At 35.9% G+C, this 22711-nt stretch overlaps 2 protein-coding genes across 5 annotated transcripts in view; both read left to right on the forward strand.

Moving 5' to 3' along the window:
* The first annotated feature begins 68 nt into the window (after positions 1-68).
* LOC140146299 (uncharacterized) overlaps positions 69-22711 on the forward strand; it is a 31340-nt gene continuing 8697 nt past the window's right edge. For 3 of the 4 annotated variants that reach the window (XM_072168096.1, XM_072168099.1, XM_072168097.1), the window contains exons 1-3: positions 69-313; positions 21437-21549; positions 22442-22508. The gene's annotated coding sequence lies outside the window, so the exon portion shown is untranslated. The remainder of the gene's footprint in view (positions 314-21436; positions 21550-22441; positions 22509-22711) is intronic. The other variant, XM_072168098.1, reaches the window with a different exon arrangement.
* On the forward strand, positions 12201-12602 carry LOC140141030 (glyoxalase domain-containing protein 5-like). The gene has a single exon (XM_072162812.1). It carries the CDS (start codon positions 12201-12203, stop codon positions 12600-12602), a length of 402 nt encoding a protein of 133 aa, XP_072018913.1.

Below are 22711 nucleotides of genomic sequence, written 5' to 3' on the forward strand. Positions count from 1 at the left end.
ACTCTGTCGGTCAGCGACGAGCGATTGACTTTAAACCAATCAAAAGGGAGTTTTTCCCAATGCAACAATATTTGCTCTATCTCATTGGTCAAAATGACTCGTCGCTTCAGCTGAAGGGCGGTGTGTCTCAAAACAAACAAGCAATGTAAACAAAATTTGCAGGTCTTGCAATTGCACTTCCTTTTATGCTTTACCAAAATATGTTTACGTGCTTGGACGTGGAGTGCCGAATCAAACTTTATGAATTATGAGCGAATGTTTCGCCACATTTTATACGACTGACGTTGACTGTGTAGAGTAAGACAGAACATGAGTAAGTAAAGTATAAAGGCGATCCTGACTTTTAGACGGAAACAGGATACCTCGCCCACACGCAACTTCGCCTACACGGCATCTCGCCTACGTGCCATCTCGCCCCCTATGCAATGCAATGCATTGCAATGGCGGTTGTGGATGTATCATGACGATCGATGTGACCGGAAGGGTCGTGTGTTCCTGTGTTGGTAGCAGACTATACGATCAAGGATTCGTTCCAATGAATGCACGGGAATATTCAACAAATTTGTGTGTGTGTGTGTGTGTTTTATAAATTGAGGCCCCTACCGTCAGATTATGTTCGGTTTTTAACACACCGTGCTGATGTGATTATAACAATATTTTTAAATATTTCAATATGTGTATGCATTTTTCAACATGCATTTTTAATAATTTGATAACTTCGTGTTAAAGTGTGTTATACGTGAATTTTTATGAAGATAATTATAAAGAAAAATATGGCAGTCTTAATTTTTTAATACCATTGATTGTTAAAACTTTCAGCCTACTTTTAATAACTTGATAACGTGATAAAGTGTTTAAAATAAATTTTGGCCATTTTCAGCGAGCAGGGCCTGTGCTGTGCGTTTCGCCCCTTTTTACACCACAGGTATTTGCTGCCGACGAGTGCTTGACAGCCCTGCGTGACTGCCAGCGGTGACAGTGCCATTGATTTACCCATGTCATACCCGGCGATTTCGCGGAAGTCTTTACTTGCCAGCGTGTTGGAGGACGGGTAGTGTGCGCAACAAAGAAATTGTAATTGCGGGCCGTGTTAAAACATGTTTTGTGCTTGTAAGTCCGTACCATGCACACGAAGACGAAGGAAAGCCATTGAATTATGATACAAAATCATAAGGGTAATGAAAGTTGATTCCAAGTTTCCCATCATCGTCATCACTTTTTTGCATTATATTAGCTTATATTTTCACGAACAATAATTAATTTAATATGTCCGAAATTTAGGCCTTATAAATGTATTTTTATGTTAAATCCTTATGTATTTTACTTTTACAGATATGTTTTCATGAACAAAAGAATCAATTAGGCCCTATTATATGTGTTATTTTATTTTACAAATTATGTTTACTTCATATAAGTTCATACTTTTAAGTGTTAAATTAATTATGGCCATTATGGCCTAATAATTTATATAATATGGCCAAAAAAGCGCTTGCGAGTTTTGTGTATTTTTATTTAATTAACCGAATCATTCATTTTACCGGCTCAAACTCACTTAAAATAAAGTTAGAGATGTTCAAAACTTTTAAAACTTGCAGTCCTATAAAAGATATTAAATCAGAGAAGATCTTCTTTGACATAGCCTAATGAAACAATCAAGGAAAAATACATTTTCAAAGACAAATGCGCACAACTAGCAAAACAAACGCCAGCAGCATGCAGCTTTGAGATATTTTGTGGGAGGCTGTGCAGTGACTTATGCCCCATTTTGCACCGCGTGTTAACGGCGGATATTCATTAGCTACCATACACGAAAACGCCGGGTGTGATTATGTTCAATCAATGCTACCATGATCCAAGCACGCAAAAATGCCAGAATACACCGATGTACCTTCCTTGACAAGGCCGGGCCCCGGTCTTTCTTACGCCATGTGAGATACTAGTAGTGATCATATATCCTGAGCTAAGCATAGTTTGGTAACTATAAAGAAAAAAAGGTCCTACTCGTCCAACTGTCAAAAAGCTGAGACGGTTAAATAATAGCATTGCATGAGTACGACATAGAGTAGGCCTACTAGCTTAAACATATAAATCATCATTATCAGTTTGTTTTATAAAGCAAAGTTTCAAATTATACGACATGCATGAATAAAGTACACATGACATAGGTTTCACGTATCTTCCAAATCTAGGTTTATCAAACTCCCAGATTTGGAAGTTATACATTTGTATGAAGTGGTCCTTTTTTATTATTATTCATTTTTTGCATTTATATTAAACAGGACAAAACACAAATAACTTGAGAAAAAAAGATAAAAAGAATAAAAAACAACATACACAACACAAATACAAAAGCATCTCTAACATTATAATATATGACTAGTTTATGCACATTTTAAAAGTTTTATACTTTGTTTGTCCGTGGGCACACGAGAAAGACAATAATATGTTATATTTATGTAATTACTAATTTTCTTGGTTGTTACATTATTTTCTTACACAAAACATTCCCATTTCATACGAAGTCTTCAATAATGTGTGATTTGCATAAAAAATAGCTTCCTATTTAAATGCTAGTTTTCACTGATAGCTCTTATATATTAGCTCGTACTGATCGCATTATCCCCTTTTAATTGCGAGCCAAACAAATGAGGTAAATTTAAAACGAAGAAAATTGCTATTTCATTCCAGCGCCTACAATCTGTGTATTAGCTCACGATCATATTATTATCTCGGGGCGGAGCTAAAGGAAAATTATGGACCCAAACCATACCGATCAGATAGGGCCTACCATGAGTCAGACTCAGATGCCAACAACAACCCACCAGGAACCACGGAAATCCATCCAAAAGTGGCAATATAATAAGAAGTTAAGAACACATGCAGTAAAACATAAAATCAGACCAAATAAAAGAGGCGAATAAAAGTAAAACAAAATTGTGACTAAAAATATTTAAAAAAAAGTAGAACCACATAACAAAACAATAACATAACACATAACAAAAAGTAGAAAAACAAACATAAAAATAGAACAAAAAGGCCTAAATCCAAAAGAAAGCAAGAAAAGCAAACGCAAAAAAAAAAAAAAAAAAAAAAAAGAAAGAAAGAAAACCATAAAATGGAAAAACAAAAATAGGACAAAAAAAAGCCCAACCCCCAAACATGTCAGAAAACAATACCAAATAAACAAAATCAAAAGGAAACAGTACAAAATACAGACAGACATAATATTAAAGGAGGATTTCGTGATCCTAGCATCCTCTTTTTATGACATTTTTCAGTAGATATCCACGAAAAAAGCTTATTTCCAAAGTTTCAGTTGATTCCGAATTTGGCGTGTGCGAGTTATGCATGATTAGGTGTATTACACGGCTCGATAGACAATGTGTTGTAATTTCGTTCTGGTGCACCAGAACGAAATTCAAATTTAGCGATATTTTTGCTAAGCGAATTAATCTGCAAGAAATATTTGGTACATAAACATTATGTAGCCAGAGGTATCCAGTGGTGTAAAAATCTCAACTTTTGTTGGGAAAAGTGGGGGGATGAGGCTGTGGATCACGAAATGCCCCTTTAATTGATACAGACAAAATAAAACAAACAAAAACGCATAATATACAAAAAAAAACAATACGATCGTACCAAATTAGTATGTAGTAGGCTACAAAACATTACAAAATAAAGAAAAGGATAACCAAACCAAAACGAGCCAAAATATAACTAGAAACGTAACAAAAAACAAGCAAAAAGCCATAGACCTATCCCAAACAAAGAAATTATTCACCAAACAAAGAAAAGCATAAACAATACACTAATTAAAGGAAAAAACTAAATTGAAAATAACCCAAAACCCACTCAGACAAAGCTCTAATAAATCCAAAGCGAAGAAAAACAAATAAACATCTTAAACAACATAACAAATTATAGCAAGAACCAAGAACAACAACAAAGCCAAACACTAAAAAAACATTACGAAATATGAAAGAAGAATACAGACGATGGTGGACTACATTATTCACTGTGGCAACAGCCAATATCGTAAACAAAACAGACAATATGACGGCAACACTGCCTGGACATTGGACGCCCCGTGCTGAGTTGTGTTTTTAGCTCTATTGGCAAAAAAAAAAAAAAAAAATGCACAAAATATATTTCTCAGTGAATGTATAAATTTTCACATAAAAATAAATATTTTTGGATTCAAAATAAATGAAAAAAAAAAAAAAATTATAGCCGGGAGTGAGCGGGACTCGATCTCGGGACCCTATGCACCGCAGGCGAGACCCGTTACCGTTAGACCAAGCGAACCGTGATACACAATGGGGAAATTTTAGGTATATATCATAAACATACCGTGCGATATTCATACAAAACATTCAAAAAACAGTACTTACAATGAGGTTCACTGGCGAACCTCAACGGATTTAGACTGATAAAATAGTGCTTAATAACATACGTACAGTTTTGGAATAATTTGAGACATTTTTGTGTTTACGTGTAAAACCAATGACAACGTCAAAATTCAGCCAATCTTGGCCGGCCCCCCCTGGAAGAATATTACAAATTACCCAATAAAGAAAACATGCAAAAGTCCAAAAGACTAAATAAAAAAACGGTACCGTAGGAAACGTAGGCCTATTAAATTTTGATGCACTATACTTTCCTTATTTCGAGGTAGTTATTTCGAAAACGCAATACTGAGCTACTATTCTAATTGCCGATATAGCTAAATTAGGTGAGGGGGAAATACAACTATTATACTTCGCAACTTCAAATCACCACAGCACCATCATCAAATCATCACCTATCGACACCGGGCTATTCTCAAGACTACAACAGGACGTGGTCACTATATTGTCGTCCATTCAATGGGGGGCGATTTAATGAATACATCATTGATAGTACGATCTGAATACACACACATCCTGTGCGCATCGATCACATCCACAATGCCATTGCGTTGCATTGCCATAATAGCTAATTAGGGGCGAGATGGCACGTAGGCGAAATGGCGTGTAGGCGAAGTGCATTGTGGGCGAAGTGTCCTGTATTCTTTTAGACCACCCGCGCTATATAGGGCTCATTCGGGCTCATTTCATCAAGGTTTAATATTCTAACAAGCTTAAACTAAAAGTTTCATCTAAGGAGTCAAGCTTTAAACTATTAAGCAAAAATATCCAACAAGTTAAAAACAATTTTTACCCGTTTTTTAACAAGCTAAAACCAATTTTTGAAAAGAAGCTTAAAACATCAATTTTTTCATCGTAAAAATCATCTAAAAAGTCTTTAAAAATACAGTGACCTACCTAATATTACTAATCTATGTTTCCGATGATATCCAAGAAGATAAAATATTGTGAAAGAGGGCAGGGTTTTGAGTAATGAGGGAAATTTCGGGGTAAAATACATTACGTTTTTCTAGAAATTCGCCATCTTGAATAAATGCTGAATTGCGTCGCGCAGTAAACGATGTCAGACGGCCAGACGCGCTTGAAAATGAATGATACGCTAGCGTAAATTACCGTCAAAACGAGCGTACATCAAGCGCTTGTGCTACGCGAAAACTTTGGAGCTGGCATCACGGTTTTGTTACCAGCTCATTTACGTCAAAATAGCTATTAAAACATGAATTTTGGAACAAAATAAAGCTTGTCCGATGGAATAAAAGGTATGTTTGTACAGTTGATAACATGTTTAACCTTGTTGTGAAAGTTTAACATGATAAATTTGTAATTTTTACCTTATATAGCTCGGGTGGTCTAAAAGTCAGGATCGCCAACTGGTATAAAATTGACGTGAAGATCATGTATTTGGTCTTAGTCTTAGATCATGTAGATAAATAAGCTTAACTTTTGTTGGGCCCTTCGCACTTGATTATTAGTTTCTTGTTAAAGATTTTGAAAAAGGGATGAGGTGACTTTTAATTATTAATTATTAATTAGGCCTATCTTTTATTTTCTTTATTTAGTTTGAACTATTACAAGCAACTATTGATTCGTTTTGGCTAGAGCGGGCATTTAATTATTTCACAACAATATTTGATTTTATAAATAAGTGAAGGTGGAGTTGTACTCCTTGTTTATTATTGTTGATATTATTAAAGTCAGAAAATGGCAAGTAGAAGTAGTTGAAAGTTATTTTTAAGCAGAAAATTAGAAATAAAAATAAAATAATTAATTATTTTGAGATTTTCAATTTTGGACGCGGGCGGTAAACAGGAAACTAATTAATAATCAAGTGCGAATTTGCTGAGGAAGACGCCCTCATTGAATTTTTAAAATTCCTTTTTTTACACGATTAAATTGTACTTTATTAAACTGCAAAAATCAAGACTAGTCTAGGTGCTGTAGTTTTGTCAAAATCCGAGATTTTGAATAAAACGCCGGAACCGGCGCTTTAGTGTATTATTACGATGGAATTATTAGTCAAATGCATACATGATGTTCCTGCATAACACACAGTACGTACACGGCGTGCGGGTCTGCGGGATGGTGAAATACACAACAAAGGGTCGTACCACAACATGAGGAGTGGTACGCATTGGCGACATGTGGGCTGGTGGTATATCCGAATTTTCTTTGCTTTGCCGTAGTTGTTCGACTCAAAAATAAAAGGGGATATAATGCAGTAAAAGCTAACATTTTATGGCAAAGAAATGCTAATCTATTTTGTTTGAAAATGTTATGGCTTCAAGTTTTAACTCTGTAAGCTTCTAGTTCACCACGTAAACTTGTATGGCTCAAAATTCGGACCGCTCGCCATTAAGTTTACTGACTTCTGTGGTTTGAAATTTGTTCACGTTTTAATGATCCCAGATTTCCGGTCGATTATTTTAGCTGTGTCACGTCACGTGCATGACGCTTGTGGGAACCAGCCTAGCCTAACTTCAGTAAAAAAACACGATCGCCGATATCGATGTGATGTACATGTAGGACTTGCATAGGATTACACAGAGATATTTGACCATTTCTAGGCAAGTTGGCCCTACTTTGTCAGCGTTATGTGAAAAAGGACAGTCTTAAGTATATGTGCAACGCTTTTGATGTTTTGGGAGACTGTGAGGGATCCCAACAAACGGAAGACGGAGCCTATTCTTAACTGTGTAATATTCCTTCAACACGCTGCTCGGGAACAGTCTTATACGATGGACAGATAGTATCAGTTTGTGAAGGAGGACATCGCATCGTATAAGTTCCTTGTACATGTACTTGTAAGCTTCTGTACTAAAAATTTAACGAAGTTAAAATGTCAGAACGCAAGAAAAGGAGTCCTATCTGATTGGCTAGAAATTGATCGCTAGATCGCTCAGTCATGAAGTACAAACTCAAAATGTAGAGATGTTTTCAATTCTATAAAAATCAATATTCTATTATTGATGCAGAAAAAGAAAGTTGATGCATATAGACTTGTGATTTAATATTCTATATAGCACGTGGATCTGAGCTGAATGGGCTATGCATGTTTCTTTTATATGATTATAATTCTCAAACAGTTGAATATATCACATTTTTAATGTACGATTTAAAAACGTTATGGTGAAAATGCAGTAAAATATATGTGTTTAAAGAAAACAGCAATCGCTGCTGAGTGTATTGAATTTCCAGTTAATGTATTGAAAACAAAACCTGGGTTTTACCTGACAACAAATCGAATTTTTTTATAATGGCAACCAGTGTTGTTAATTTACCGGTAAATTAAAAATGGCGGTAAATTACCGGTAAATTACGGTAAATTACCGGTAAAAAATGGTAAATTAAGTAAAATAAGTAAATTATAAATGAGCTTTAAAATGGCAAATAAAAATTCAATTCTTTTCATATTAAGAGCTACATAGATTGTACACAGTCCTGTTTTGTAAAATATGCCTCTCCAGATGAAAATTAGCTTCATAAACAAAGCTGAAGTTGAAAGAAGTGAATCAAAAGTCATGTTGTATTTGCGTACATTTTTAGAAAGTGTTTTCATTTTTCTCTCATAAACAGACACACACAGAGCCTGGCACTCGGCACTACTCCCTATTCCAGAAAAATACAGCACTCATTTGGAATTAAACAAATATTAATTATCTTGTTTTGATGAATGAATTATGAAACATAGCTAAATCCTAATCCTTTACTTAGTTCTAACTGTTTGGTCAATTATTGGGAAATAAGGGCTGATGTGTTTTTAGGGTGTTTTTCGTATGCTGTGACAACCAAGCCCAAAGACCAAATTCAAGATATGCATTTAATTTTTGGAAGACACATTTTCTAATATCTTTCATTTTATAACCAATTATCACAAATGACATAAAATATTTAAATTATGAGCTAACTCTTAGCCTTTACTCAAGATTTTGAATGCTTAAACTTGTGCCAAGTAAGAAAACATGCAATTTTTTTGTCCATTTCCCTGCAAATTGGCCAAATATTAAAATTGCCAGGTAGAACTAACTAAATAAAAGGATTAGGATTAAACTGTTTCATTTGGTAAAACAAGATAATATTTTTTAATTCCAAAACATTTGTATTTTTTCTGGGATAGCTAGGGAGTAGATACCACTTGAGAAAACTACATTTTGTGTACATTCAGTTTTTATGCAATCACATACTTAATTACTTATTTTCATTTTCATGGTAAAAACACTTAGGCTGTATTTCATGATTGATGGTAATGAACCTGACCATTCATATTAGGATCTGAATAAGATTTTCAAGGATGCTAACTATTCCATTAAAGAGTGTTAAAACTTTACAATGTAGAATGAACGATAATGTTTTAAAGCATATACTCAAAATACACAGGGAACACTTTGGTAAAACAGAGACAAATAGCATTTATTTTCTGAATGATTGATATGAATCAAAAGGGTAGTTCACTCACATTTGTGACAAAAAATCTGAGAAATTTTACCTTGAGTTTGCTACAATTTGTTTTTGTTTATAAGTTTTATTTAGAAAGTTCACAAGATAGGCAAGCCATGATCAATGGAGTCAGGACTCAATGGAAATTTAATATTAGTATGGGCTGAGACTATTATACCTATTATAATAGTCTTAGGTATGGGTTGGGGAGAGGGGGAGGTTGCTGCTTTCAATGCTTTCATAATTTCATTAGCCTGGTTTACTATAAGACTTAATAATTTAGTGAAAGTTTTGAGGTGTTATTGTTTTATTACTTTTTTTTATGAGTGTTAAATTTACTTGCAAGTCACAAGAACATCCTGATCGGCTAAATGCACAATCACTGAAACTTTCCATGCCTGCGACCTAAGTTAATTTGTACATTATATAGCAGATAGTAAAGTATTGGCAGTTATAGTAACTATACATGTAGGTAGCTACAAAATCATTATTCCAACCTAAGTTATGCAAATATGGCAAACAATATTGTCATTTAATGTAAAACAAACAAACAAAAACAATATTATTAGAAGTTTTAATAAAAAAAATCCTTTTATTTCATATTTTACTTAATTTACTTATTTTACCCTATTTTACCACGGTAAATTAAGATGGCGGTAAATTACCGGTAATTTACCATGTAAATTAACCGGTAATTTACCGACTCACAACACTGATGGCAACATCATATGGGGTACTGACTGAGCATGCACATATATCCTAAAAACGTGGAGAATAGAAACTCTGCGGTATCTCATATCGTGTAAATGATATGCTTAGCCTGAGTCGCTCAGCCTATCTCGAACAAAATCGCCATGCGTAGCTGTTGAAAAACGAGTGGATTCACCGTACTATCACAGCAATTTTTGACACAAAGATATAGGGATGATGACGCTGTGCGTAGTGCTAGCCACTGCACTGATGAAGTAGTTTCCTCGAAGATTTCGCAGTCTAAATATCAATTGTATCTAAACCATGAAACAAAGAGTTGTGAGTATGTACAGCATACCGCGAAAACATGGCATGTTGCCTATGGGGATCGACGCTAAGTCAGATACTGCGTGAGCTAACTCAAAAATTGCGCAAGCGCGAGCGTAGACAAAAGAAACTTCGCGCATAAGATGAGCGATGTCGCCAGGTCTGAACGCTTTACCAGCGTCAGCTGAATACGAGTACGCTTAGAAGGCACAAGCATGAAAAATTGAAATTCCAATCTGTGTGTTATTAATCTCAGATGTACAGTCTCAATGACTTTCAATTATGATATATTAAGGTACCAGTCATCTGTATCTAAGGTCCATATCCTTTAGAAACAAATACTGTATCATTTCAAAATTAAAATAAGCAGCCAGTACCTATAGCTCTGATTTAAGACCTCATTTGTTGAAATTGGTTGAGAATTAAAGAAATAGAGATAAAACCTAAGGAAGGAACAAAATCAAAATTGCACTTTCAATTTTATGTTCCAGTTCAGTCTAATCATTGAAAGCATGACACTAGTTTTTATGTGCTAAACAATGGAAAGCACAGCGTTTGTTCGTTCGAAAATGCTTTGTGTACAAATCAATAGGGCATGCAATGGAGCAAACTGCAACTTTTGAATTTACATCTTCCTTGGATTCTTGGATCCTCATGTCTTTATTTCTTGACAATTTCAATGAAAGTGCATGGTACAATGTAATAAAAACATCACCTAAACATTGGGCACTTGCGCTAAAAATTGCTATGCACATTTTCCCCCAAGTAAATCAAACCCTGGCTCAGGGATTGAAAATGAAATTAAGACAGCGTTCAAGCTTTGACTTACGTTTGGCGGACACACGTGTGAAAAAAGTATTTAGGGGTGAAAACAATAAAAATTCTTGATTGTTTATATATTTCCAAGGGTAAAATATCATCTAGTTTCAGATTTTGGTACTTAAAACTCCCTATCTTTTATATATTTCAAGAAAAATTCAATTTTATGTCCGATTTTGGCCGAAAATAGCCGTTTTGGGGTGACAAAAATTTTGACTTGCAGATTTCCTGTGAGTGTATGAACATGAAAACTATCAAATAGTGCCTAATTTTCTATGCTAATTGTGTAACAAGGGTACAGTTGTGATATTAAAAGCATTGAATGGGACCCATATATTTTTTAATTTTTGTAGCAGGGGTAGAAACTTGAGGGTTCGGGTGACAATTGATTTAGAAAAAAATACAATATTCGCATCATTTTCGATTTGAAAAGGCCGTATCTCCACAATGGTATGAGCTATAGGGATATTTTAAGTGTTTGTTTGCTCAGTATTTCAATAGCTAAATGGTGATATATCAAACAAGTAAGCTAGATATACAGAAAAGAAAATAACTTGCAAAATGCTACCCCCACCCCTAAGCATTTTGAGAGCGTGAAAAAAGTCACGGATTTTGCAAAAAAAATAAGTCCTTCAAAACTGGGAGGCTTGAGGCTAAACAAAAGACATGTTGCCCTTACCAATGCCTCCCTCTAGAGCAACATGTTTTTTGTTTAGCCCTTAGTATCCCCATTTTGAAGGACTTATTTTTTTGCACCAATTTTGCTCAAATTTGAAGACTTGGGCAGAAATATGCCTGTACAGTGCTATGGGGAAAATTTTCAAGTTGATAATTATGCTTTTTTTATGTCTGATTCAGTTTCTACACAAAATTTCGCCCTAGAAAATGTTCCTTTAAGTAGGATATCTTTCACATTAAGTTTCCACCATTCTGTCCGCCAAACGCAAGTCAAAGCTTGAACGCTGTCTTAAATAGTGTTGGGTTACAGGAGTGAGTGATGAGCGCTACTGCCCATTGTAGCTGCAACCTTACTCTTCTTTCTGTACATATTCCAGGAGAGCCATCTGAAGAGCTGAAGTGGAATGAATTCAGACTGGTTCACATCTAGGTTATTCCACTATTCACATCACTAGCCAGGAGAAGGAACATCACTAATCCATATTCCAGAAAGCACTTGAGGATTGACTTTCCATGTACGAACACTACTACCCCCGGTTCAGCGCTCTTCAAGGAGATCACATTCTCAATCCTTCATAGAATTACAACCCACAAATGGCTGCTACGTACAAGTACTCATTTATCCCAAGAAGTGTCATACATGCAGTAGGCCTACATATAGACTGTACCACAAGAGCCCAACATCCAAGAACCCAAAGCATTCGAGAACCAGATAAAAGATCACTTTGAACACCATATAAAGCAGATCTCGCGCACACCAAACCAGATTCATCTTTTCCCACCAGGGGTGTTGTATCATACCCAACCAGAACCAGAACCACTGAATTCAGCAGAATTTTTTCCACAATGAGTCGGCAAGAGTCACTGGGATTTACCGTACAGCGGCTAGATCATCTAGTTTTAACTGTCGCCTCCATCGATACCACGGTAGCCTTCTACACACAAGTCCTAGGAATGGAAGAAATCACATTCAAAGAAACACGCAAAGCTCTACGATTTGGTCAGCAGAAAATCAATCTCCATCAGCGTGGACAGGAGTACGAACCCAAAGCGAAGCATCCTACGCCGGGATCGGCTGATCTTTGCTTGATCACAGAAAGTAGTTTGGATGCTGTGATGGAGCATGTGAAAGCTTGCGGAGTGGTTATTGAAGACGGACCGGTGATGAGAACAGGTGCCGTGGGTCCTATTAAATCAGTTTATTTTCGAGATCCTGATATGAACTTGATAGAAGTGTCTAACTATTAGTGACCTTTTTTTTTTTTTTGGAGGAGGGGAGGGGAGGGGGGTAAAAAAATATTATCCTGTTGTCTATTAAACAAGAGTTAAAGCCTAACTACAAATTTATCTGGCAATAAAAGTCAAATTTTAATGTTTGCCAATTTTTTTTAGTAAAGGCCCAAATACTTACAAAGATTAATTTTAGGTTATGCATGTTTTTGGAAAACATATTTTCAAATATCTTAAAATTATAACCAATTTTTAATATATCAAAATTAGCATAAAAATATTAAATTTATCATAGGCTTAGGAAGATTTTCAACATTGGGGGCTGAAACTTGAAAACATTATTACAAAATTATTGAGGGGGCTGAGCCCCCTTAAGCCTAAGTCTATGTTTATGAGCAAACTCGGAGCCTATACTCCAAATTTGAATACTTAGACTTGTGCCAAGTCCTCGAATTTTGTGACTGCAATTGTAAGAAATTCATGCAAAATTGCATGTTTTTGGCCCATTTTCTCTCAAATGGCAAAACAATTAAAATTTGACTTAGTATTGCCAGAACTAGAAAGTTCTGATTTTGGCAAAACAGAAAAATATTTTTTGAATCCCAAAAAAATTAGTGCTGTATTTTTCTGGTGTGAGTAATGACAGGAACTACATCGAGGGGGGAAAATTCTAAAACATTTATTGTATCATTGTAAAATAAAACAAAAAATACTTATTTTTTGTGTATTCTTCAAGAACAAAATGTCATGCACACAAAGTGCAATAATTAGACAATTATAATTTATATTACAGTTGACAGAGAATAAGAATTTATATAACTTGTTAAATGGTACATAAAATATTTTGGGCTCATTCAGTCATTCCACTTTTATGTCATTTTCTTTGGAATGGGGGTGGGGGTCATGAAATAAGAATTTTTATGCCAAAAATAGGGGGTCATGATTTTTTTACACCAAAAATATGGGGGTTATAAAATTATTAAGGGCTAGTGACTCAAAAATTTTGCATGTTAATGTGGCCATTCTTTTAACTTACAATCAAAATGTGTGTGCAATCTTTAGTTATTATAATGCAAATATATTTGCGCGCTTCCTGCACATTCTTTACACTTATGATCACAATTTTTAGCGCATTCTGTGCCCTTCCTTTACACTTACAATCAAAGTTTTTGCATGCTTTATGCCTTAGTTACAACAATGGATTAAGTTTGCGTGGGTGGAATGGTGGGTCATAAAAAATTTCAGCCCGAGATAGGGGGGTCATAAAAAATGTAGCCCACGATAGGGGGGTCGTAAAAGATGACTCCTGTCAGCGATATATTCATGACCCACCCTTCCGAAAAAAAAAAAAAATGACATCCCCTTATTTGATTTTTTTTTAATTGATTATTTTCGATGCATTGAACATTGTGTGACTGTATTAGGTTTAGCATTGTTTATTGCATAAAATCCCACTATTAAACATTGCTGTGCATTTTAAGTGGAAAAAAATGTGTTTAAAAACCCCTTGATCTAACATTGCCTGTGATTGGTCAATTACATTATATCATTACTTTAATCACCAATCAGAACGGAGCTTTGCAAATAGTTTTTTATCCGAAACATTGAAACACCAGCTACCCAAATATTGGGTATTTCAGTGCTTTTTATGCCTCCACCGGAGGTATTATGTTTCCTGGTTGTCCGTCTGTCTGTCCGTCTCTCTGTCTGTCTGTCTGTCCGTCCGAGCTTGCAAGTGCAATTTCTCAGAACTGGTAAGACGTACAGTGATGCAAGTTGGTGGAGGGATGGTCATTGGGGGTCTTCAAATTAAAGGAGGTTTTCGTCGCAAAATATTTTAATTAAGTACCTAATTTGCATAATTTATGCGTAATATGTCGTATGGGCATGAAACTTGGTGGGTACAGTCAACATTTAGAGCCAAAAATTTGGAAGGTCGTTTTGGGGTCATCTGGGGTCATCTGAGGTCAAGTTCCTAAAAACTGTCGTATGGGCATGACATTTGGTGGGTACAGTCAACATTTAGAGTCAAATTTTTGGAAGGTCATTCCAGGGTCATCCAAGGTCACCTAGGGGTCATCTAAGGTCAAGTTATTAAACTGTTGTATGTGCACCGGTTCAAATGATACGCGTCAAGGTGGAGGCATCGCGGCCGACGCTTTGCGTCGAGAACCGCGCAAGTCGAGAACCGCGAAATTCTAGTTTGCAGCTCAATTTTTAGCATATGTTTGTGACACGATCTGGTCCATGGGGGCCAAAGGTGGCAAATTTGAAACTGAGATAAAGGCAAAAATATGGAGTAAAAAACAATAAATACATAAGAAAATAGATAATCCAAAAACTTCATAACTTTAGAACCACACTGCAAAAACAGCAGAGCAACACTTAATAAACACTTGAACACTTCATAAACACTTGTTTGTACAGTGAAGTTATAGGGGTGTTAATTTATAAACACCAAAAATATGTATTTAAACACTATCTTGTGTTAAAAAACATAAACATCTTCATATTTCTAAATGTGTTTTGGTGTTTATAAATTAACATCCCTGTACCTTCACTGTACAAACAAGTGTTTATGATGTGTTAAAGTGTTTATTAAGTGTTGCTCTGCTGTTTTTGCAGTGCAATTATGCTAGACCATTGGTGTTTTCAAAAATGATAGCCTATTGTATGTAACTAGCGGGAGACCCGCGCTTCGCACGGGTCCCCGCTAGTTGAGTAAACGGGAGCGGTTAGTAAACGGGAGTGTTTAGTAAACGGGAGTAAACGGTGATGATAATCATGCTGTCTTGGTGTAGATTATTCATCCAGTAATAATCAGATAGCTTCAGATGTTGATGATCATGTTAGCTCCTGTCATGTAAGAAGCTAAACTTTTATTTAAGTGAATATTTAAGTGAATGACCCCTTTTTTCACCAGCTTACACCCAATGACCCCCTTTTTTTAATAGAAATTTACACCAAATCTGCAAATATTTTATTCGCATCGCGCGCATTGTGAACAAATTTAACATTTTTGTAGCAATTTCAGTTTCAAAAGGCAATTTTTCACAAAACGTTGCCCAGAAAGTTATATTTTACGGTTAATGGCACTGAATTTTAGCGTTCTCAGACATTTTCTTGGAGGTCCCCGCTGAATGACCCCCTTTTTGACCATAATCACCTTCTATAGACCCCTTGTGTCATACTCTGTTAGGGACAGGTACGTTACTTTCATATTCGAGTGCATGATGCCCCCCGCCCCCTCCCCGGCGCACCCTCCATCAGACACCCCCGATAACAACTATTATAGTGTAAAAGTGGTCGTGAAATAGCACCAAAAATATGTATTTAAACACTATCTTGTGTTAAAAAACATAAACATCTTCATATTTCTAAACGTGTTTTGGTGTTTATAAATTAACATCCCTGTACCTTCACTGTACAAACAAGTGTTTATGACGTGTTAAAGTGTTTATTAAGTGTTGCTCTGCTGTTTTTGCAGTGCAATTATGCTAGACCATTGGTGTTTTCAAAAATGATAGCCTATTGTATGTATAATGTAATAATTACAGTAACTCAATTGTCAAAAATGCCTCCTTTGGCCCCCATGGACCAGATTGTGTCACATTTTAACCCATCTGTAGATTTTTAGATATGTTACCCATTTTGGGTCAGTCACCCGCCTTTGCACAATATTTTCATGGGGCCTGAGAGCACATCGCACACCAAATTGCATTCTGAGTACGAGTAATGTCCTTCTGATATCAAATAAAAAAATTTGAAATTTGTGCAATATAGTGTAATACAAATTTTATGGCAAATTATTACAAATTTATATTTTTGATATTTAACATTTAAATTTTAAAATCTAATGATATGTATATAGACTTAGTGTATGTAGCTGGGAGGAAAAGCCCTCCATCATATGAAAATTTTGCCCTCTCGTATTGAAGATATACATTCCCCCCAACACCTAAAATATCAGAAGGATTCCTCATATATTCAAAATGCAATTTGGTGTATCTGATGTGCTCTCAGGTCCTGTAAAAATACTGTGCAAAGGTCGATATCCGAGCCCTTAAAGTTTAATTTCTGTAACTAGAGACCTTTCAAAAGGAGAACATATATACCGGTTCATGTAAGACCCAATTAAGTTTTAGCTAAATGACAATGATGTTATCAACAATATAAAAATTACTTCAATAGCTTTCATGGTGGACCCTCCCTAATCCTGTACAAAATGTATAATGAAGGCTGCAGTTAAATATATGGGGTCCACAAGTTATAAGTTCCCCCCCCCCTTAATACTTTTTTTGATAAATGTAAAATATTTTTCAATTTATTTAAAAAAATTATTAGGGGGAAACTTATAAGTTGTGGACCCTATAGTATGTATATTTTAAGATACTTAATTTGAGACCAAGCAAACAATTGAATACATGAATACAAAACCCACCCAAGTCCATGGGAAGTGATTTTGAGAGAAAAACATGTGTATCATTTAATTCCTTCAGTTATATTTACCTGGTCAATATGGTAAGTTTTATGTGCAAATGAGTGAGTTAAACTGTATTAAGTATGACGATTAGCATTTCAGGGACTTCGTGGGGTTCATTTTAAATTTTGGACTTGGGTGGTTTTTTGAATCATATACAAAGACAACAATGTTTGAATGAGATTACCACTAGTAAGATAATACAAAATAAAGCACACAGGTATGTATAATGTTGATAAGCATTCTGCCATGTAATATAAACCACACACTTTCCTTTATTAAACCCATTTTTTTTCAAAAGTCACTCTGAAGCAATGAATGTGTTACAAGCGGACTTTTATACATACTGGATTTCAATCAATGTGTTACAAGACTCAAATCATGGACTTGGGTGGTTCTTTCATACATGCTACTTTTCACATGCTCAATAGACACAGTGGATGAATTTGAGTTGTTTTTTCATACATATGACAGGCCTATGCATAGCAACAAATTCCCATGCTTAAATCAATTGGCCACAGTATGGACTTGGGTGGCTTTTGTATTCATATATTCAATTTTATTTTGCTTTTTGCAGTTCAGGGCCTCGATTCTCGTAATGCTTCTCATAACATTTGTTGCGAGAATCAATTTCTTTCTTTGAATCATGCAGTAGGTGAAGCGACTCAGATGGTTTTTGATTCCTGCAAACTGGCACAAAATCTAGGCCTTGCAGTTTGTTTATGATGTTCTCTCCTTTAAAGGCCTATTCAGTGATTTGCTCAACGTAGGATCATAAAATTTAATCAAAATGACATAAAATAATTGGACAAATTTATTCTTTGTTTAAATCTATATTCAGTGGCGGCGCCAGGTTTTTTTTTTTTTTTCAGGGGTCAGGGAAAGTGAATTTCAGGGGGGTGGCAAAATTGACAAATTTCAGGCAAAATTGCAGCAAAAAGTGGAAAAATTTGTAATTTTGGGTGGGATTTTACTGGGGGGCAAGAGCTATGGCTGGGGTGCATTCCCCCACCCCATGCCCCGCCACTGTCTATTGTTCAAAACATGATGTGTACAAGAGATAACATTTTAAGATGTAGGAACTTTGGGACACCTTCCATTTAACATAAACATGTTGAGTTATAAAAGAAAGTTCTGAGCAATGAGTAATGATTGTATACATTTTGAAAAGAAAATATTAAGCTCAAAAAAGGCCTCTCTATGTTTTAGAAGCAGTAAAATGTGTAATTTGTAAATCTTGTGAATGAAACTTATTGAATGAAAGAAGTAAAAACAGCAAAATGATATAATTTGATGTTGTTCATGTGTTTCATTATTTTATGGTGTTTTATACAATGCATGTTGTTTAGTAATACCATGGAAGAAAGAGATAAGAAGGAACCACAACGAACGCATTCACTTTGTCCACTCCCTTTACCGACATTTAATTGACATTGTTATTCATGAGGATTTACTTTGATCAATACCCAGCTAAATAGGTGATTGGTATTGTACTCCATGTATTTGCATGTCTTCTGGTGCGTGTCTGAAGGATGATTTGTACTAATGACCTTCCGTGCCATCACCCTATAGGATTTTCTCTGGTGGCGTGATCATCGGTCATTGATGGCCTACATCTTTTTCTTCCATTTCGCCCAATTTTCCCGAACTTTGATGACTTTTTTCTCAGAGTTGGCAGTCTTTGGCACTGAAGCAGTTAGCTAGTTACGATTATACACATATAAACTATTAAATTAAACAGGTTTCATGTACCGGACTCAACCGAAATATTGTACATTATTTTTTGCATCTATTTTTCATCGAAAAAGTCACCAAAATCTTACCTTATTTGCTAAAGATGAAACTCAGCAAAAAAACGACCGATTTTGATGACCTTTTCGATTTTTTAAAGGACATTTTCTACACAACACGATCAAGAAAACAGTTTGACTGTAGATCCCAAAACAAAGCTACTATACATGTTCAGAGCATCAGTGAAATTCCATAATCTTACTTCTGGGTAGCGTTTGTTTGTTCTTGGATGGGTTTGTTATAGTTTTTTCAGTAATGATTTCGCCAAGCATCGATCGCGGTAAATGGATCATACATGAAAGTAAGTACCATTGATAGCTTTTCTTTTCATGCGTCAATAGATAAGCGGATTAAAACTTGGCCGATCGAAGTCGTTGTGGTTCCTTCTCATCTCTTTCTTCCATGGTAATACATTTGTACCAATGTCAGTGGTGTAGCCTCATAGGGGCACAAGGCACAATCGGTTGCAAAATTCAGGAAATCCCATAGGAAAATTGCTGAAAAGCGGTTTTGCCCCCCCATCAAACTCAGTCCCCAATTGTGGTCGGTGTGCCCCCCCAACATGACCCACGCTAATCTTTCTAATTTATGCTAATGTTACATTATTGTTTTAAAGAAAAAAATTGTATCCAAGCGGTTACATTTCAGCCCCGGGGTGGCACTTCAATATGAAATGGATATAGGTGTAGGTCTGGGCAGTAAGGGGCATCCGGTGAGAGCAAAATATAAAAAAAATATTGGGCCATTGCAAGGGTGAGAACATGATTTTTGGCATTCAGTGAGAGCAAATTGTACAAAATATGGGGGTCATTGGGTGAGAGAGGGACTGTTTGGATCTAAATGGGGGGGCATTGGGTGAGAATATGACTTTTTAAATGGGGTCTTTGGGTGAGAGCCAAAAGAAGCCTCGAAAATTGAATTTCTTGTTCTAAATGGCTTTGTTATTTTGAAAGAATTAACAAAATCAGTAATAGACAACTTGTTGACACTAAGAGCATGTCCTGGTAATGGCCGGGGTCTTTGGGTGACAGCGATGGTGAAAAAGGGGTCTTAACAGCCCTACATACGCGTCACCTCCAAAGTTGGAGCCCCCCCCCGGATTTCAGCACATCTCATCAAAGCTCCCATTGGGCGCTTCCTTTTTTAAAGGAATTTTTATTTTGTGTTATGTTCAGACGGGCCGTGTGTATAATTTCCACATAGAGTGATAGACATACAGGATTAGTTAATCATTTATTTTTTAATTATTAAATTTTCTATTCCCAATTGCATTCATATAATTAACATCCGGGGGTGGCACGTACGTTACGTGATGGACACCATGCTCAGGTATGGACTCTCGAAACGCGCCCTAAATGAGTATTACTCAGCGCATGCAAAACATACCCTAAACAAGTATTTTGCCATTTTTTTAACACTAAGAAAGTAAAAATGTATGTTCAGGTTCTTAAGTAGTAATTTTGCTTGGAAAAGTATACCCTTTTTCGTGGTTTTTGACACAGGTACAGCACTGTACTTGCCCATTGCTATGCTGAAAAACAACCCTTTTTACTTGTTTTTGTACCCGAGCATGGTGCCCACATTGAAATCAGTGCCCCCCCTGGGATTAACATCATTCATAGGTTTAGGACAAGGTCCTATCTGCAATACTATTGAATAGCTGCCCCATAGACATTTTGATATGCATTCTATAATGTACACATCTAAGAATATCTGAGTTGGTCTAAGAAATACTGGCACTTTTTATCATCTCTTCAAAGTAGGCTACAAACATTATTATGTACCAATCAAAATACAACTAAATCAAGAAAATATTACAAATAAATTGGATTTCTTTGCACGTAAACTGCACACTTCAGTTTACTATATTTCTCACTGCATAATTATTTTGTACACATAAGCCCACGGGTAGATTTACCATAGGGCAGAGTGGGCACAGGCCCAGGTGCCACGGTCTTTGGGGCAAAAACTGATACCTGTGTACATTTGCGTGACCAAATTAATCTCATATTTGACTAAATGTGACCCAGATATCACACCACTGGAAACAACACTATTAAGTATAATGTTTGTTATGTGTTTACGATAACGGGGGTCAAAAAAGTTTTGTCTGTCAAAAGAGGGGGTCAAAAAAGTTTAGCAGTCCATCGAGGGGGGGGGTCAAAAAAGTTTTCAAGTGAAAAATTGGAGGAAGACCAACCCCCCCTACCAAAGTATTAATGAACACTCCCTTATCTGCTTATACATGTAGTTATAGGACAAGGGAAAGAATGTGTTTTTAGTCCTGTCTTTCCACGTAGGAAAGGGGTACATAAAAAGCAAAAATAAAAACTAACACAAAATTCAACCATCCCTCAAACAGGATGACGGCAGCTAGCATTAAATTTGGCGAACAAAGCTACATGCGCTGGGAACAATTCAAGCTGTAATGTGGAGCAACTGGATTGCAGATTTTGAATACTAACATCACATATTCCCATGCATGCAGGGTCAAAGTTTACTGACTGTACACAGACTGTATTTGCTCACTTTTATACAACTCTGGCTCACTTAATTGTCTTATCATTTTGTTTTATCACAGAATAAACAAGTCCATGATCACAGTTCAGTATAGTCAGCATAGAAGTATACACTACAGTTTGAATTTGGCTGATGTGTATTATAGTAAGCACAGGACACAATAAAGCTGAACTGGTAAGTTTATATTATTTTATTATAAAACATTAAAAACAAGATAGATCGTGAATGATGTTGAACATATGGATAGGGAATCAAATACTATATGCTCACTTTAGGGTACTAACATTGTATGTATCACATCTGGTAGTTGGTATCAAGCACATGTTTCAGTACCCCGTACATAACCTCATTGTAGTTTGAATGCGGATACAAATACACATGCACACTCTACACATGCAGTATATAGCTGCATGCCCATCACCATTCATGGTGCTGGTGTTTTTTGTGCCGGATAAAACAAATTCCTGGGACAAATTAGGCAATGCTCTTGAATTCCAATATTTGAATGCTTGTGCTACGTACATGTAGGAAATATATGTATCATACTATCATGCAAATCATACTATCATGCAAATATCAAACAAGTTACTCAGAAGCCAGTTTTGATCAGGATCTCTAAACGTTATGATGATAAGTTTATAAAGGTATACATTTTCAGAAAGGAAATGATGCAAGGAATCCAACTAGCATAACAAATTCCTGCAAAAATGAGCAGTTTTTGAGAAAATCACAAAATTTGATTTCACAAAATCTGAATGTCACATCTTTATCATAATGCATGCACAAGATCATTAAAAGTCATAATTTGTTTTGATCCATGAAAGAAGAAGAAGAAAAAACTTTCTTTTCTCAGGTGCGGTTTTGAACCACCGACCCTTTGGGTGCCAGACACGTGCAAGGGCCTACCTTGCCACGGGGTATAGCTTGCCCGGCCAAACTTTCTGCGACCATATGACTATTCACATGGGATGCCTGCCCGTGTCTATGTTTTGTGAACTGTGGCCTTTTGTTGTTTGGTACAGTGAGGGTTAATAATCTATTTTGCTCATACATGTACTCATTGCAGGTCATCTGAAGTTATACATCAACAAGTACATTTTGATAAGGAACTACTTTTACAGGCATCGAAACAGGTAGGTTTTTTAAAACTGAATTGTCATTAATTCATTGCAGATGGATGGGATGGGGTGCAGGGTGTTAGCTTCCCATCCATCCACCCATTATTTTGGACGAGCAGTTTGCTCCTGGGACAGGCAATAAAATTAATGCCTTTGACATACATGTATATGCTAAATTCTAAAAATAATGCATGAATAAATTACGTGAGAAACAAGCC

The sequence above is a fragment of the Amphiura filiformis genome, chromosome 2 (assembly GCF_039555335.1).
Source record: "Amphiura filiformis chromosome 2, Afil_fr2py, whole genome shotgun sequence".
Lineage (NCBI taxonomy): Eukaryota > Metazoa > Echinodermata > Ophiuroidea > Amphilepidida > Amphiuridae > Amphiura > Amphiura filiformis.